A 17,859-nucleotide genomic window follows, 5' to 3' on the forward strand; every position below is an offset into this window, starting at 1 on the left:
ACTATTTCTTGATTGCCAACAAAATCAGTTCTGGGCTAAATGAAATCATTAAGTCTTAAGTAAAGTAGAGCCACATCTACCGCCCTCATTTATATTACTACTGAAGGCCCAGTGCACGAATTTGTGCGCCAGTGGGGTCCCAAGGCCTGGCCTGCGGGATTGGGCCGAAACCGGCTCTCCAACATCCCCTGAGGGGTCCTGGATTGCGAGAGAGTGCAGACCAGCCCGAGGGACCCCACCAGTGCAGGATCGGGACCGGGGAGGGACTGTGGGAGAGCTCTAGGGCATGTCTAGCCCATCTCGCTCAGTCCCAACAGGCCAGACCCCAGCAGCAAGCTAATGTACCAGTTGGAGCATCAGCCCCCTGGTCAGTGCACGTCATAACGACTGGTTGACTGTCTGCCCCCTGGTGGTCAGTGCACATCATAAGCCAGTGGTTGAATGGCCTTAGCATATCATTAACATATTACACTTGGATTGGTTGAACGGTTGGCCAGACACTTAGCATATTAGGCTTTTATTATATAGGGTAGATTAAGTTTAGTATACTATTCTAAATCTACCACCATGGTAACTAGCATGCAGAAAAAATTTATTCTCTGGTCAGAGAAATAAGTGGCAGGGGGCACAAACTGCATGGTTATCTGTAACTCACAGGTTATTATGGTAGCTAGTCATTTCAGTGCTAATCAAGATTTTTTAAAAACTTAGTTGCCTACATGTTAAGAGAATAAAACACTTGTTTCCTATTCAAAATTTTTAATGCTTTTTATGTTTGCAAACCAGTAACTTATAAAAAATAATTCCAAAGGAATCTACCTGTTAATAACTGGCTAGAATTTAAAGTAATTTAATTGGGGTGTTTACTTCAGAAATTTAGTTTAAATATGTTATAAGTATATATTAGAAAAATGTTGCCCTGACTGGCTTGGCTCAGTGGATAGTGCGTCGGCCTGCGGACTGAAGGGTCCCAGGTTCGATTCTGGTCAAGGGTAAAAAAAAGAAAAAAAGAAAAATGTTAAAAATCCTTCCTCCTCCGACCCCCAGAAGACTACTTTGTTACATGTTGTTTGGGAGGATTGGTATTTCTCACGTATGGTTCACACATTGATGTTTCTCTCTCCCTTTATGTCCTAGGGTGAGAATTTTTAAAAAAGAAAAAAAAAGCTTTTTTTTTTTCTCCCCATTTCATTTAGTTTGGATGCTCTCCCAAGAGTCACATGTCCAAACCATCCAGATTCGATTTTAGTGGAGGACTACAGAGCTGGTGATATGATCTGTCCTGAATGTGGCCTGGTTGTAGGTAAGCAGTTATTACGGTTTTAACTAATATCACTATTTTGGATACTTTGTCTTTTGTGTGTTTTCCAAACTGTCTTTTAGTGAATACATTTTGACTGTTTAAGTAATTCATATTTAATTCATAATTATCATGAAACACTCAAAAAGAATTCGAAAAAAAACACAAGTAAGTAAAATCATTCAGAGATATCATATTTTATTGTCAGTTCAAAGGCATATGTTTTATTTTTATTTCTTTGAAGAATTTAGAAAGGTTTTAATTGGGAATATAAAGAATGTCTTGCTAAGCATGCAGACAATATTTGTCCTGATTTTTTTTTATTTTGCAGTACTATTTTTCTATCTCCCAAATTAAAATCAGGTCTGAATTGTTTTAGTTTTTGTAGTTTCATGCAGAATACAAAAGATAGGGAAAAATATCTAGTTATTTATCACAATAAAAAAATGATAACTTTATTCATAGTTCTTTTTATTTGGATATAATAACAGTGCTCCTCACCAGGCACCCATACATTAGTGAAGCCAACATATTACTGTGAAGCCTTGACATATATCAGAAAATGAATATGAATACAAATGTAAATAAAATATTTGAAACTATGTGGGGAAGTATACCACTGGCAATTAGAGAATCACGATGGTGGGTAAGTGAGAGAGAAGCTCCAGTGTGCAAGTTACTGCCCTTGCCTATGGGAATGAAAATAGGATTGAAGGGATTATTGTCAGAAAATTAAATGAGTTATCATGTATAAAGTAAGTTAAACAGTGCCCACCATATAGAAAGCTCTTTATATGTAACTATCATGTTACCTGAGAACTGGGTTAGCTCCTCTCTGCTGCTAAACTCAAGAGCCCACATACCAACCCCCCCCCCTTTTTTAAATAATTTTTTATTGTTATATATGTCCCTTTTTCTCCCCATAGACCCTCTCCAGCCCCCCCTGGACCTTCAGCATCCTATTTCTGTGTCCATGAGTTATGCACATATGCATATAAGTTCTTTGGTTGATTACCTCCCACCCACCCACCCTCCCCTGCCTTCCCTCTGAGATTCCACACTCTGTTCCATGCTTCCATGTCTCTGGATCCACTCCGTTCATCAGTTTATTTTGTTACTTAGATTCCACATATGAGTGTGATCATGTGATACTTGTCTTTCTCTGATTGACCTCAATTAGCATGATATTCTCCAGGTCCCTCCATGCTGTCTCAAAGGGTAAGAAATTCTTCTTTTTGCATAGAATTCCATGGTATAAATGTACCATAGCTTTTTTATCCACTCATCTACTGATGGGCACTTGGGCTGTTTCCAGATCTTAGCTATTGTAAATTGTGCTGCTATGAACATAGGGATGCATACATTCTTTCTGATTGGTGCTTTAGGGTTTTCAAGATATATTCCTAGAAGTAGGATCACTGGGTCAAATGGTAGTTCCATATTTAATTTTTTGAGGGAACTCCATACTGTTTTCCATAATGGTTGCACAGGTTTGCATTCCCAACAGCAATGCACGAGGGTTCCCTTTTCTCCACATCCTCGCCAGCACTTGTTTGTTGATTTGTTGATGGTAGCCATTCTGACAGGTGTGAGATGGTACCTCATTGTCATTTTGATTTGCATCTCTCTGATGATTAGTGACTTCAAGCATTTTTTCATAGGTCTCTTGGCCATCTGTGTGTCCTCTTTGGAGAAGTGTCTATTAGTATTTAGGTCCTTTGCCCATTTTTGATTGGATTGTTTGTCTTCCTTTTATGAGTTGTATGAGTTCCTTATATATTTTGGATATTAACCCTTTATCAGATGTATCATTGCCAAATGTGTTCTCCCATACAGTGGGCTGCCTGTTCGTTATGTTGATGGTTTCTTTTGCTGTGTAGAGCTTTTTAGTTTGATGTAGTCCCATTTGTTTATTTTCTGCTTAGTTTCCTTTGGCTTAGGAGATGTATCAGTAAACATATTCCTACAAGAGCTGTCTGAGATTTTGCTGCCTATGGTTTCTTCTAGAATTTTTATGGTTTCACGTCTTATATTTAAGTCCTTTATCCATTTTGAGTTTATTATTGTGTATGGTGAATGTCGGTGATCTAGTTTCATTTTTTTTTGCATGTATCTGTCCAATTTTCCCAACACCATTTATTGAAGAGACTATCTTGACTCCATTGTATGCTCTTGCCTCCTTTGTCAAATATTAATTGAGCATAATGGCCTGGGTTGAGTTCTGGATTCTCTGTTCTGTTCCATTGATCTATATGCCTGTTCTTGTGTCAGTACCAGGCTGTTATGATTATGGTGGCTTTGTAGTATAACTTGAAATCTGGTATTGTGATTCCTCCAACTTTGTTTTTCTTTTTTAGAATTGCTGCAGCTACTCGGGGTCTTTTTTGATTCCATATAAATTTTTGGAGTATTTGATCTAACTCTGAAATATGTTGTTAGTATTTTAATAGGGATTGCATAGAATCTATAGATTGCTTTGGGTAGTATGGACACTTTAATGATGTTGATTCATCATTCTTGTACCAATCCAAGAACAAGGTACAATCTTCCACTTGTTTATATCTTCTTCTATCTCTTTTTTCAACATCCTAAAGTTTTCCAAGATGCATGTTTTATAATGTTGGATAGGAGGGAACATCAATTTGAGAGTTAATAAAAAAAAAAAAAAAAAAGGCCCCAGTTTCCTGAGTTCTTAGGCTTAAATATTTGATGGGGCATTGAGGATGGCAGGATTACACCCATGTAATATAACTTTTGTGGCTTTTAAATGTCATTTATTTCGGAGCATAAAAGTGTATCTGTGTTGAATCTTATCCAAGGCTTTTTAGTAAACAAAAAAGATTTGTTGTAATTTTCATTTCCTATGGAATGATTTATTTATGTTTTTCTAGTGTAAAATAGTCATTGCTAAAAATATTTCTTAAAATTTCACTTTTATTTCTTTGCTCACTAATCCAGAAATGCACCAAAACTTTAGAATAGAAATGGTCTACTTAAAAATTATTCTGCCCAGCCAATGAGGCTTGGTTGGTTGAGTGTTGTTCCATGCACCAGGAGGTTGCGAGTTTGATTTCAGGTCAGGATACATGCCTGGGTTGGGAACTCAATCCTCAGTAGGGGGCAAGCAGGAGGCAGCTGATTGATGTTTCTCTCTCATCCATGCTTCTATCTCTCCCTCTCCCTTCCTCTCTCTGAAATCAATAAAAACATTTAAATATATAAAGACTAATATGCATATTGTCCCTGGGGGAGTTCGACCGGGAGACTGATCACTCACTATGACGTGCACTAACCATCAGGGGGCGGCCTGGAATGAAGGAAGTCCCCGGCCGGCAGCCAGGGAAGGGAGGCCCCGGCTGGCAGCTGGAAGGCCCCGATTGGCCCCGATCGCCGGTCAGGCCTAGGGACCCTACCCGTGCATGAATTTCATGCCCCGGGCCTCTAGTATTTTTAAAAAAAGTATTCTGGTGGTAGTGTTGCAGCCATGCCTTAGTAGTTTGAAAATGCTAGGATTGTGGGAAGTATAACAGATACATTGATGTTGATGAACTGTGGACGTGTTTACTGGAGGGCATCTGTAATATTCATTTAACCCTACCAGACCTGAGGCCCTGAACCTAACTGTCCCCTACACCTGGGCTCCTGAGCATTAAAGAGAAAAACCAACATGATATAGAAAAATGTTAGTTACATGCAAACAAGTGGTTAGAATAAGATGGAACTTGGAGACATTGTAGAAAATAGGTCTAGGCAAAGTACCGAAAATTAGGTACAGCGGTATAGCGGCAGATTTGGAAATTACCGAAAAATCGGTACAGCTGTCTGGTAGGGTTAAGTAGGCTGCTTTCTTCAGATCTCCAGTGGGAATTTATTTTTATTTTTTATTTTTTTAAAAATACATTTTATTGATTTTTTTACAGAGAGGAAGGGGGAGAGAGATAGAGAGTTAGAAACATCGATGAGAGAGAAACATCGATCAGCTGCCTCCTGAACAGCCCCTACTGGGGATATGCCCGCAACCCAGGTACATGCCCTTGACCGGAATCGAACCCGGCACCTTTCAGTCCGCAGGCCGACGCTCTATCCACTGAGCCAAACCGGTTTCGGCTCCAGTGGGAATTTTAAATCATACAGAGCTGCTAATAAGAATTGAAATCCATTTGCATTGTATTATGCTCAGTAAGAAATATTTTTAACAGCTAGTTCACTTTACAGTAGACATTGTTCTAAATGATTTACATATTCACTCAGTTTAATCTCAGAGAAATATGTGAGGTGAGTGCTCATATTATCTTCATTTTGGAGGTTAGGAAACTGAAGTTTTAGGTAATCTGGCAGTCTTGCTCCTCTGTCTGCATGGGAGCCAAATTTCTATCCTACATAATAAAATGAGTTCAATTGGAGATTGGCACACTACGACCCACTGCCTGTTTTCACATGGCCTGTATGCTAAGAATGGCTTTTACATTTTTAAATGGTTGAAAAAAATCAAGAGAATAATATTTTGGGGCACATGAAAATAATAAAATTCTTATTTTAGTGTCCATAAGTAAAGTTTTATTGGAGCACAGCCATAATCATTTGTTTGCATATTGACTATTGCTGCTTTCATAATAAACAGCAGAATTTAGTAGTTGCAACAGAAACCATATATGTTGCTCTCATCACTTTGTACTGCTGCTCAGTGTACTACAAATCCCAGTTGATAGTGAAAATTCCACAGCATTTTTAAGTAACAAGCATACCTCCATACTGCAACATTTTATTTATTTGTTTTGTTATGATTGCATGCTCATTATGTCAAAACAAACAAAAAACGATGAACTTGAATGTCATGCTTTTAAGGCCCAGTGTAGTATGAGTTATTTTGTTATTGAATTAGATGGTGAAGCATTGTGTTTATTATGCTATGATATTTTAGCTGTGCTAAAAGAATGCAATAAACATTTAGATTACCAGACAAAACACTGTCACAGTACTCCCAACTGAGGAAAACAATGGTCAGATGATTTAGAAAATGTAAAACAGAATATCTCATCACAGCAGAATTTCCTCACAAAAATAAAAGAATGAAAATAAGGCTGCAGCTAAAGTTTCTGAGTGGCTCATTTGTAGGCCAAGCAGGGAAAGCCATTTACCAATGGTGAGTTAATTAATTTATGTGTGATTGCAACAGCTGAAGAAATGTGTCCAGAGAAAAACTTATTAAGACTGTTAGCCTTTCAGTAAGAACAGTTGTTTGAAGAGTTGAGGACATCAATACTCAAAATATAAGGCAAATTATTTCAACTATTTTTCCTAGACTCTTGATGACTTGACAGATGTTACTGATGTTGAGTTGTTTATTCAAGAGTCAGTGCAGAGTTTGAAACTGCATGGAACATCCATAGGAGAAAGTACTTTCAAAGATGTTGCAAGAGTATTGATTCAGTACACCGTGAAGTGGAATCTGTTAAAATGTATTATAACTTACTAGTGGCCTGGTACACGAAATTTGTGCACATTAAAAGGGAATTAGAGGAAATATTTTAATAATTGCTATTTGCCCTCTCTATATAATAGAAGTGTCAGAGATGAAAGAAAATTAGTAAAATGTATATGAAAATCTTCCTCTTGTCAGAGTCTGGGGTGCGCCGAGGGACCTAGAGTCAAGTCCCCGCCCACCACCTGCATGTGCTTCGAAAATGCGGGAGACCCAGACCTGGTTGGCCCCACCCACATTGGGTGAGCCAGCTCCAACCCCATCAAGCTCTGCTGGGTGGAGGGCACGGCCTGAAGTCCCTCTCCCCAGCCAGGCGCCATGCAGCCTTAGGTCCCTGCTATTCAGTCGTGACTTTATGGCATCCTGGCTAATTTCCATATTCCTATATTATATAGATGGTGGTGAAAAAATGTGTGGAGCAGAAGACTTATTTGCAAAGTGTAAAAATGTAAGATTTTTAAAAACCTATAGTTATTCATTGTATTTTTCATCACCAGATACATTGTGGAAAAGGTTTGAACCTATCATGTACTATTACTGATCCAATATGTCAGTAGTAGACTTCATTCAATCTTATGGACAGTTCTACCACACAGTAATTTGTTTGCTTAGTAGTGGAAAAGTTACCTTGTAATTTTTGTAGCTTAGGGGCAAGATTGAAATTTTTCTGAACCAGTACTGCCTTCAATAACTATTAAACACTGAATGGCTTTGGTAATTAACTATTGCTGTAGACTTGCTAATATTTCCAAATGAATTCAACCTTTCAACCTAGAGTCACAAGGCAAAACAGTGCCTATATGTTAAACACTGTGATAAAGTGAATTTGACAGCAACTAATGTCTGAGTCACAAGTAATGTTAAATTGCTTTATGTAGTATTTTTTATACTTTCATTGATGTCAGAAGTTAAAATAAGAACTAAGATCTTCATTCCCAAACAGATCAGCAGATATACAGGGTGTTCCCCCAAAAATGTATGCACAGTATGACAGCTGATAGCTCAGTTTTTAAAATGAAATGTTTTTTAATAAACATTGCCTTTAATTATTCAAAGTGTGTGTATATATTTTTTTGGGTCACCCTATATTGCCAGACTCAAACTATATTTTCATTAGTGTTTTTCAGACCTGGATACAAAAGCAAAGGAAATTTTCATCTTATAAAATCTGTTTAATTGTGCAATTTAGGAGCTTCCACCAAACCTTCAGTTGGAAGTGATTAATGTACACTGTAGTGACATGATAAAAAGCAAATATCAGAATGTAATAAAATTCTATAAATGCCTTGCAAGCAGTGAATATGCTCAATTAAAATCATATGCTTGTGGCCTAGCTGGTTTGTCTCAGTGGATAGAGCGTCGGCCTGTGGACTGAAGCAGTGGTCGACAACCTTTTGGACCAAATAGATATCACCAGTTGGCAACTGCTGCTCCAAAGGTTTCCTTAAACCAGCGGTCGCCAACCTTTCGGACCTCACGGACCACCGGTTGGCGACTGCTGGACTGAAGGATCACAGGTTCAATTCATGTCAAGGGCACATGCCTGGGTTGTGGGCAAAAAGACTTTTAAAAAGTGAAATACATAAAATCTTGTTGACACAGCATGACAGATGAACATTTGCAGTCAGTGTTGATAGGGGACACTTAGTTTGAATTCCAGTTATGTGAAATGTTATCCCCCAGAAAGAGAATTCCATTCTTCTATTTTGCTGATATGCCAAGCAAATTATTTTGAAAATACCTTAATTAAACATGACGCTTCATGAGTCTAAATTGTAAAAATACATATACATACATATGTATGTATACAAGTTATCTATAATAATAAAAGCATAATATGCTAATTAGACTGGACAGCTGAACGTCCTTCTGGACAAAGCCGCGGTGGCTGCGAAGGCTGAGGGCAGGCAGCCATAGTGGCCAGCAGCAGCAGCAGCAGCAGGGTGATGGGGATGGCGCCTTCCCTGATCGGCCCAGTCACCTCCCGCAGAAGGAGGCCAGACTGCGGCTTAGGCCCGCCCCACAGGGAGCGGGTTTAAGCCGTCAGTAGGACATCCCCTTCCTGACTGTGAGAAGGGGGCAGGCCGGGCTGAGTGACTCTCCCCCCCTCCCCCCACCCAGTGTACGAATTTTTGTGCACCGGGCCTCTAGTCTATAATAATAAAAGGGTAATATACCAATTACACCAGACGTCCTTCCAGACAAGCCGGGGCCAGAGGGAAGCTGCCCAGGTCCCGGGTGCCTAGCGGCAGGGCTGGAGTGAAAGCTGGTGCCAGCAGCCGGGGGAAGGAAGGCCTACTCTTGCATGAATTTTTGTGCATCGGGCCTCTACTATTGATAATAAATTTAGATTGTAGTATATAATTAGATTTGCATTATCTTGCTGGTTTAAAGGCATGTACTCTTTCTTCCCAGCTCAATTCAAGCCTTTTTTTCTTATACTGTGGAGACAGGGGAGAAATTAAGCTGAGCAAGTATTCTCCAATCCACTTAAAATTAGTGGCTTTTTCTTATTTGAGATACTGATGTCCATAGGAATTTAAACCCAGACATGTAATATCATCATTGATTTCTTATTAAATGATCTTGGTATAATGGATTGATTGTACTTGCCATAAAAGTTTTTCATTTTCTGACTTTTTAGATTATATCAGATTTATTGAATAATCAACAGACAAGTTTAGAAACTGAAACTCTTAGAATTATTTTTAAACAACTCTGTAATTAATGTTTAACTTGTGCTTGAAACTTATGACAGCTTCTAACTCTTAATTTCAAACTCAAGACTAGATACCACTCAGTTGTCATTTTCAAAGCCATATATTACTCAAATGATTTGGAAAGTAGAGTTCATTACTATCACTTTTTAAAATGAAATAATTCATAATATAAAAATTACATTTATCTTTTATGGTATATACTACCTTTTCTCCAGTCTTTAATAACACTTTTCTCACTCTTCTTCAAACCTGCATTCATTGGCTCCTTGAAGCCCACCATTCAGTTACAAAACCAGTGTCACATGTTTTTAGGATTTTCTTAAAGCAATATCATACTTTCAGGAAACGATTTCTGTTTCAATTACATGACAAACTCAGAACTTTGTGGCTTATAGCAACCATTTTATTTTGCTCATGATTTCACAGGAAGGACTCATGTGGGCCATTGTTTCCACATGGCACAGGCTAAATGTGGAGGATCCACTTCCATGATGGCTTCTTCACCTGCATTTCTTGGCCTCCCTACATGGCTCTGTCATTGTCTAGGGCTTCTCTGTAGTTGTGTCAGTGTAGTCATATTTCCTGTGTGGTGGTTGGTTTCTAAGACTAATATCCCAAGAGCAAGTGTTTTGTACTTGGATAGTTAGGGCTATGGGTAGACTATGATCACTTCTGTATTATTGTATTAATCAAAGTAGTCTTAGGTCCCACCTAGATTGGAAGGGGTGGAGAAATAGGCTTCATATCAGTGTGAGAGGGACAAGGTCATGTTGCAGAAGAGCATGTGAATGGGAGATACTGCTGCTGTCTTTGGAAAGTACTACACATTTAATGTCTTGTTTCCCTTCTATCCCAGTATTTAAATGGCTGTGTAGTATTTAGTCTGTCCTGTAACTTAGGCCATTTAGAACTTTTGTTGCTATTTTTTTAACACTATTTAACATGTAAACATTGTTTGGCTTTCCTCTTATTTGAATTATAGGATTTTAATTTTAAACATATGAAGTGTTATGATTTGTGATTGGCTGTCTTACCTTATCAGTAATCCTTAAGATATTGGTAGTGACCTCTAAAATAGGGCCAATTTTTTTTAAAGCAAAGCTTTGTCATTGGCTCTAATAGCACTTTTTGTTTTGTGTGTCCCCCGCCCCCCCAATCCTAACAGTTTAATTGTGTAACATTAAAAGATGAGCACTAGGTGGCAGCATAATCATTTAAATCATCAATTTGTGTATAAATTTTACTTTGTACATTGTTTATATTGACAAAGTATTTAGTGATCTATTGTAATAGCTGTTAAAGCATGATGTTGGTTATCATGACTTTTATTAGTAGGATTTCACAATAAGAGGTTGTTTAGAACAACTGGTGTTATTTCTAGTTAAAGCCACTTTTGTGAAACCATTTGAAATTGTTTTTAAAAGCAATTAAGGGAAATACCGTAGCTAGTATAGGTAGACTTGAAAGAGAAAATGAGTCAATTTGATCTCTTCCTCCTAGGCTCATTCTGGGTGTTGTTTATACCAGTGAATCTGAAACTTGAATATATGAGTATTCATTAAGAATCAGCTGAGACTAATCATGTCAAGTCATTGCCTGTCAGATTGTTGATATATACCTTTTGTAAATAGCTTTTTTTGAGAAGAAAATAAAATCTGCTGGAACCTGAACCCTAAAAAAAAAATCAGCTGGAAAATATGTTTTAAAGGATTCCAGGTTCCACTTTAAGGTCACACATCATATTAAGAAACACAAATCTATACTATTAACTTTACCGTTTACCAGTCTTTAAGATGTTCTGTATTTTTAGATTTTTTAATCTTTGTTTTCTATGTCTCCAGACCTAGACTACAAATTCCTCTAGAGTATATAGTTTAGATGTATAACTAGCAGTCAATGGCCCTGGAGTCTAGGCTTGGCTCTATAGGTAAAAGTTATATAACTACTAGAGGCCTGGTGCAAGGGATTAGTGCATTGGTGGGGAGTGTGACCTGAGGGGATCAGCTCGCTGTGGGAGTGCTGCTCATCTCGGTCAGCTGAGCAGCTGTGGACCCACCCTCTGAGCGGCTGCTCCTGCTGTGGGAACACACCACCAGGGGGCAGCTCCTGTGTTGAGCGTCTGCCCCTTGGTGGTCAGTGCACATCATAGTGACTGGTCGACTGGTTGTTTTGGTCGTTCCGCCGTTCGGTCACTGGGCTTTTATATATATAGAAGACTAGTGGCCAGGTGTCGTGCATTGGCGGGGGTGGGGGGTGTCCCTCAGCCCGGCCTGCACCCTCTCTAATCTAGGACCCCTTGGGGGATGTCCTAAACTGGCAGTTGGACATCCCTCTTGCAATCTGGGACCCTGGCTCCTAACTGCTCACCTGCCTGCCGGCCTGACGCCCCTAACCACTCTGCCTGCCAGCCTGATTGCCCCCAACTGCCCCCACTTCCGGTCTGATCACCCCTAACTGCTCCCCCCCCCCCCCCTGGCCTCATTGCCCCTAACTGCCCCCCCTGCCAACCTGCTTGCTCCCAACTTCCCCCCTGCTGGCCTGATCGCCCCCAACTGCTGCCCCAGGCCCCCCCCCCGGCCTGGTCTGTTTGCACCCACTGCCCCACCTGCCAACCTTGCCCCCAACTCACTGCCCCACCTGCCAACCTTGCCCCCAACTGCCCCCCCTGCTGGCCTGCTTGCCCCCAACTGCCCTCCCCCCCTCCCCCCCGCCGGCCTGCTCGCCTCTAACCACCTCTGCCTCGGCCCTGCACATTGGCTTTGTCTGGAAGGATGTCTGGTCTCCTGGAAGGTCTCCCAGTCTAATTAGCATATTACCCTTTTATTAGTATAGATAGTCAAGTTATATAATTTCTCAAAGTGTAACTTTATTTTATATAAATGTAAAGTAAGCCCCCTTCACCCTCGGGGGTGGGGGGGGAGGGCATGTACAATATATCTCAGAATTGTTAGGAATTATTAAGAATTAAATGAGGTAATGTATAAACTATACAGCATAATTTTAGTATGAAATTTCAGTGTACATATTTTGGAAATGCAAGTTCTTTCTTTTTGTTAACCTTTTATAAAGAGAGGGTGATTTTAAGTCTGAGGTGCCATTCTTATAACAAGGCAGTTACAAAATGTTTTTGAGTGATTATTGTGGATCTGTCATATTTAATGCTTCAATTGTGTTTTAACAGTTATTGGGTTACTATCTTTAACTTTGCATCAGCAGGGTTTCATAAAGGAACAGCTTCAGGTTTAGTTCAATATGACCAAGCTATGTTTTTAAATTAAGGGACATTTGAATTCATTTTCAAATTCTTGCTTTGGCTTCTCTAATAAGCCCTCAGAGACTGCTTTCTTGCCTGATTTAAAATTGTTAATTTTGATGCTACTTTCTCCCATCAGAAAGTTACTAATTTTACTCAGTTAACCACTCTCTTACATAGTTTTCATTTTACAGAAAGGCAAATTGAGGCTTGCAGTGCTTAGGTAATAAACACGAGTTTCTGCATCTAGTAAGTGACAGCGCCACTTAAATTCAGATCGTAGGACGCCTTTGGTTTTTCTACTAGAGGTTTCCGTTAAGCACTCTGCTGCTTAGAGTGATAGAAAGATGAGGCACTGTAAGCAAGCTCTGGGACAACTATTTGGCTAGTATGTGAAAGGGAGGAGGCTACATTCATACACATGGCATGGTAAAAGCACTGTTACAGATTTCCAAGTTCGGTGAGAACACAGAGGAAGGGAGTGGTGACTTCCTGGGGAAATGACTGTTGAATTCACCTTGAAAGATGTTCATTAAGCATGAGTAACTGTTAATGGAGAAACTCATTCCAAGTAGAGGGAAAAGGAACATGTGCCTGAAAGTATTAGTATGTTAATGATGAAATTTATTGTCACCAAGGCTAGGATACATCTTCATCAGAGACATAGCTCCTTAGCTTAGCTGCTGCAGACCTGCTTGTATTTGAGGAAAAGCAAAACATATTCAGGTATTTAGGGATAGAACTTATAATACATTTTCCTTTACTAACTATTTTCCAAGTGGTGACTATACTGTTGATTTGTACAGGGTGATTTTTTTGTTGTTGTTTTGTTATTTAGGGTCTATTTTATGGGCTGGGATGGGAAATTAGCTATGATGTGGTTTATTTCTAGGGGATAATTCAGTTTGAGTTCCTACCCAGTTTACATTAAGGGGAACATAAATGATGATTTTGAGACTGGCTATTTTATTAGTAGTAATTCTTTCTAGAATATCTCTTGTTCATAGTTTTCAAAATTATTTTTTCCTCTCAAAATTGTCTTTAATGCAATATTTCTCATAAGAAAATATAGTAGCCCTAGATTCTCTGAAATAAGGGACTAGTAGAAAGGGTTAAATAATTGAAAATGATTGAACTTTTAGACTCAGCACATTTAGAAAGTATTTTTAGTTTTAAACTAAATGTTTTTAAATAAGCCAAGCCTACGAAAACAAGTAATTTGGGGAATATTCTTCTAAGACTCCTATTCTGAATTCTCTATTACAGGTTGTATGCCAAAATGCTTAAATAAGATCAATTTCCAGGAAGATGGCAGAAAAATTCTGATTCCTCTTTATATTCCCTGTTTAAAATTTTTATTAATTTACAATAAGAAACAAAACAAAAACATTCTAAAAGTTTAGGCCAGACTAGAAAATCAGATTCCAATATTAGCTTCCTGGCTGCTTTTTGGTATGTTTCTGTTTTCCCCTGACCTTTAAGATTGCTACCTTAAGCCGTTCTGGTTTTAATAGTGGACTACAAAATGCTTTTGGATGGATTTACAATTTATAGCTTGCATGGTAAGGAGTTTAAATGTCTATTTGTCTTTGTGTACTATTTCTTGTAGACTAGAAGGCGAAGTCCCTTGATTGTACTGGACATTCATTCTCATCGCCTCTCTCCCTACCTCATTATTCCTTATAGCAGCGGCTGCTGGTTGTTTCCCAGGATGTTTCCCCACTCCTTAGTAATAGAACCCCCTTGGTTTTTAACTGGGCATGTGGCTGCCCAGCTAGACTGTATTTCCCAGCTTCCCTTGTAGTTGGGTATGGCCATATGGGTTGTAAGTAGAAGAGATGTGTGCCATTCTAGATTCTTCCGTAAGGGATGTGCCTTCCATTTATTCCTTCCTCCTGGCTAGAATTTAGATTGTGATGCAGGGAACTACTAACAGTCATCGTACACTACAAAATGCAAGTCATCCAAGATGAAGATGGGTTATCAAAAAGATAGGAGTCTGAGTCACACTAGTTAAGGACTATTTATTGTGGATTGTTAACGTGAGAGAGTTCTGTCTTCTCTAAGTTGGTGTTATATTTGCTTTGATTAGAAACCTACCTGCATCCTTTGTAATACACTTCTGGAACCATACTGGGAGTTTATTTTGTTTCAGTCATCTATTTGCCAGGAACTCTTGAGTACCCAGAGGGATTGAGAGTTCTGTGGCAGTGGATTAAAAAGTTTTCCAGCATCATTGCCACCATTGGACTTGGTAATAAAGAATTGGATTGACAATTCTTTATTACAAGTTGAATAAGCATGAAAAATCAACATGAGGCTTATGAATACAAACTACAATGAAAAGGAATAGTAATCCTATGGACTTAAAATAAAAGTCTGCCCTGGACTGTTTACCAGACGAAAACTATAGAAAACACCTAATTTTTGTGATTAATGAAATACTGCTTCTATAACATTTCTGTTAAATGTGGTCAGAAAGAAATAAGATAATACAGGAACAGAGCAAAAAGTGTTTTAGATAGCAATTAGCTGATTTAACATTCTAGAAAAATTGAATCAGTAAAGCAGAGAACAAAACCTGAGAATATTGAGAGTGAATGGGTAAGTGGTCAAGACAAGATAGCCATTATGGTCCTACTTCAAGATCCAGTAGGATCAAATATTATAGGCACAATAGAAATTATTTTACATTCCTAGCAAAAGGTCCTCAGCATTGCAAATCAAGATTCCCACACACTACTTGGGAAGGTATCCTTTTAACATCGAACAGATTTTATTACTAGAAACTTTCAAGCATCCATCCAATAAAAATTTTACTTTGGAAGGACCTAAAGTCATTGACAGATTACTTCTCTGTGACAAATGCAAAAGTACAATGAAATTAGTATTAACTCTGTTTCCTTCAGTTTGTCGTGTGGCACAAAAAGGAAGTCACCAAGAACAAGCTTTTTAAAATGAATGTATACATAAATCCCCCCAAATACAGTGCTGAATTATATTTGCTAATTGGCATGTGGAACAGCACTTATGACTGTTCACTTCTATTTCTGGTTCTTCTTCTTTGGGCTACATGGTACAGTTGTACTTCCCCATCACATTTGAAGTTAAGCATCACCCCTCACTGTTTTTGGCCAATGAGTGGAAAAGTTACCGTTAGAAACCATTAAATTGGTGCATAATTCACCACATACCCACCTTCTCCAGCATGCTGACTGCCATGTCTCAAATGGTGGGGATGCCATCATTTTGAATAAGGATGGCATAGAAAGACAGGTAGTATTAATAAGAAAGAAATCTTGTTTTAAGCCACTGAACTTCTGAAATTATTTATTATCCTACCGTAACTTAATATATGCTAACACATAAGTACTAGAAGAAGAATAACCCACAAACAACTAGGGTTAACTTTTATAATATAAGAAAATAGTTTGTAAGAAAACCTATGGTCTGCTAAGATAATAGACATTTAAGCCCTGGCCGGTTTGGCTCAGTGGATAGAGCATCAGCTTGCGGACTGAGGGGTCCAGGGTTCGATTCCGGTCAAGAGCACATGCCTGGGTTGTGGGCTCCATCCCCAATAGGGGGTGTGCAGAGGGCAACCAATTGGTGATTCTCTCTCATCGATGTTCCTAATTCTCTATCCCTCTCCCTTCCTCTCTGTAAAATATCAATAAAAAAAAAAAAGATAATAGGCATTTAATAAATCAACATTTATTCTATTCCTAAAATAAGATACTCTGAATTAGAGGACAATGCCTTAATAGAGGACTATTTTAGTTCACCTGTTACTTTTATGCATAATGCTGAAATACTGGAGATAATTCTGTTTTAAATTAAAGGCATTGTTTTGAAAGTTCTGACAAGTGCTTTAGATATAAAACAGAAATGGAAGTTAAGCTTGAAAAGGGAACAAATTCTTTGCCACTGATGAGATTTTATATGTCGAATATTGAGATCAAATTTTAAAAATTAATAATCTTTTAAAAGTGGTTGGACCTAAGCGTATAAAATACAGTAACTACTAGTTAGAAAGTGATATTTTTAACCGAAAACAATTGGGTCTAGTTTTAAATGTGAAGTACATACAAAGATCTTGAGAAAGAATAGATTTCCTTGTTCAAGAAGATAAAAATCGTTCCGTCGTTCCCCAAATAATGTGTAGGTTTGGTGCAGCTTAGTTCAAAGTCAACTGTATTTTGGTGGAAATGATTTTAATTTTTAACTTACTGAGTTATAATTGCATACAAAAAAATACACAGATCTCAAATATACTGTTTGAATTTTGACATTGCATAAACATGTACCAGCATGCAAAGTGTTTAAAACATTTTCCTTCCCTTAGAAGTTTCCTATGCTTCTTTCTCGGCAATCACCTCCACCTCCCACCCCTACGTAACAGCAGCCACTATACTGATTTCTATCCTCAGATTATTTTGTCTGGATTGTGTCTGTGTGTGTGTGTGTGTGTGTGTCTTTGTTTGGGGGGTGGGGGGGCAGAGGGTTTGCAGTAAAGCAAGCAAGAATTTATTGGCTGCAGCAAAAGCACACTCAGGACAGTGAAACAAGGAAGGGCTTAGCTTAGAAGAAGCAACAGGAGAGCCTAGGGTGGGCTGCTCTGGCTTACTGGGAAGTCAGAGAAAAGGGGGCCTTGAAGACAGGTTCAGGGGGTTAGTTGGGATGAGCTGCCACTGCCCATTGCTCCCTTGGTTGCAAGTCTTCGTGGGGTCTCTCAGTGTTAGGAGATCTGTGCCTGTGGGGGAAGAGGGAGAAGAGGAACATATAGGGGTGCTCCCCATAGGAAGAGACCCTATTTTGCCTGTTTTTGAATCCCCTATAAATGGAATTATCGAGGATGTTCTTTTGCGTGACTGACTTTATTTGGCTTAAAAGTAGTATTTTTGAAATGTCTCAGTAGTTTATTGGCTGAGGAATATTCCGTTATATACATTTTACTGTTGATGGACATTTGGGTTGTGTCCCAATTTTTAGCTAATATGAATAATGCTGCTATTAACATTTTTGTACAAGATTTTTGTAGGTAAATACTTGAGTGGAATTGCCAAATCATAAGTTAGGTGCGAAAGTAATTGAACCATCTTAA

The 17,859-nt window shown here is 38.7% G+C and overlaps 1 protein-coding gene across 1 annotated transcript in view; it reads left to right on the forward strand.

Annotated features, from left to right (window-relative positions):
- Positions 1-17,859, forward strand: part of GTF2B (general transcription factor IIB) — a 40,669-nt gene that overhangs the window by 4,827 nt on the left and 17,983 nt on the right. Inside the window, exon 2 of the mRNA XM_081087815.1 lies at positions 1,197-1,303. Within this exon, the coding sequence (XP_080943941.1) occupies positions 1,197-1,303 (107 nt within the window). The remainder of the gene's footprint in view (positions 1-1,196; positions 1,304-17,859) is intronic.

This window comes from Myotis nattereri, assembly GCF_964212035.1.
Source record: "Myotis nattereri genome assembly, chromosome: 3".
NCBI classification, from domain to species: Eukaryota; Metazoa; Chordata; class Mammalia; order Chiroptera; family Vespertilionidae; genus Myotis; species Myotis nattereri.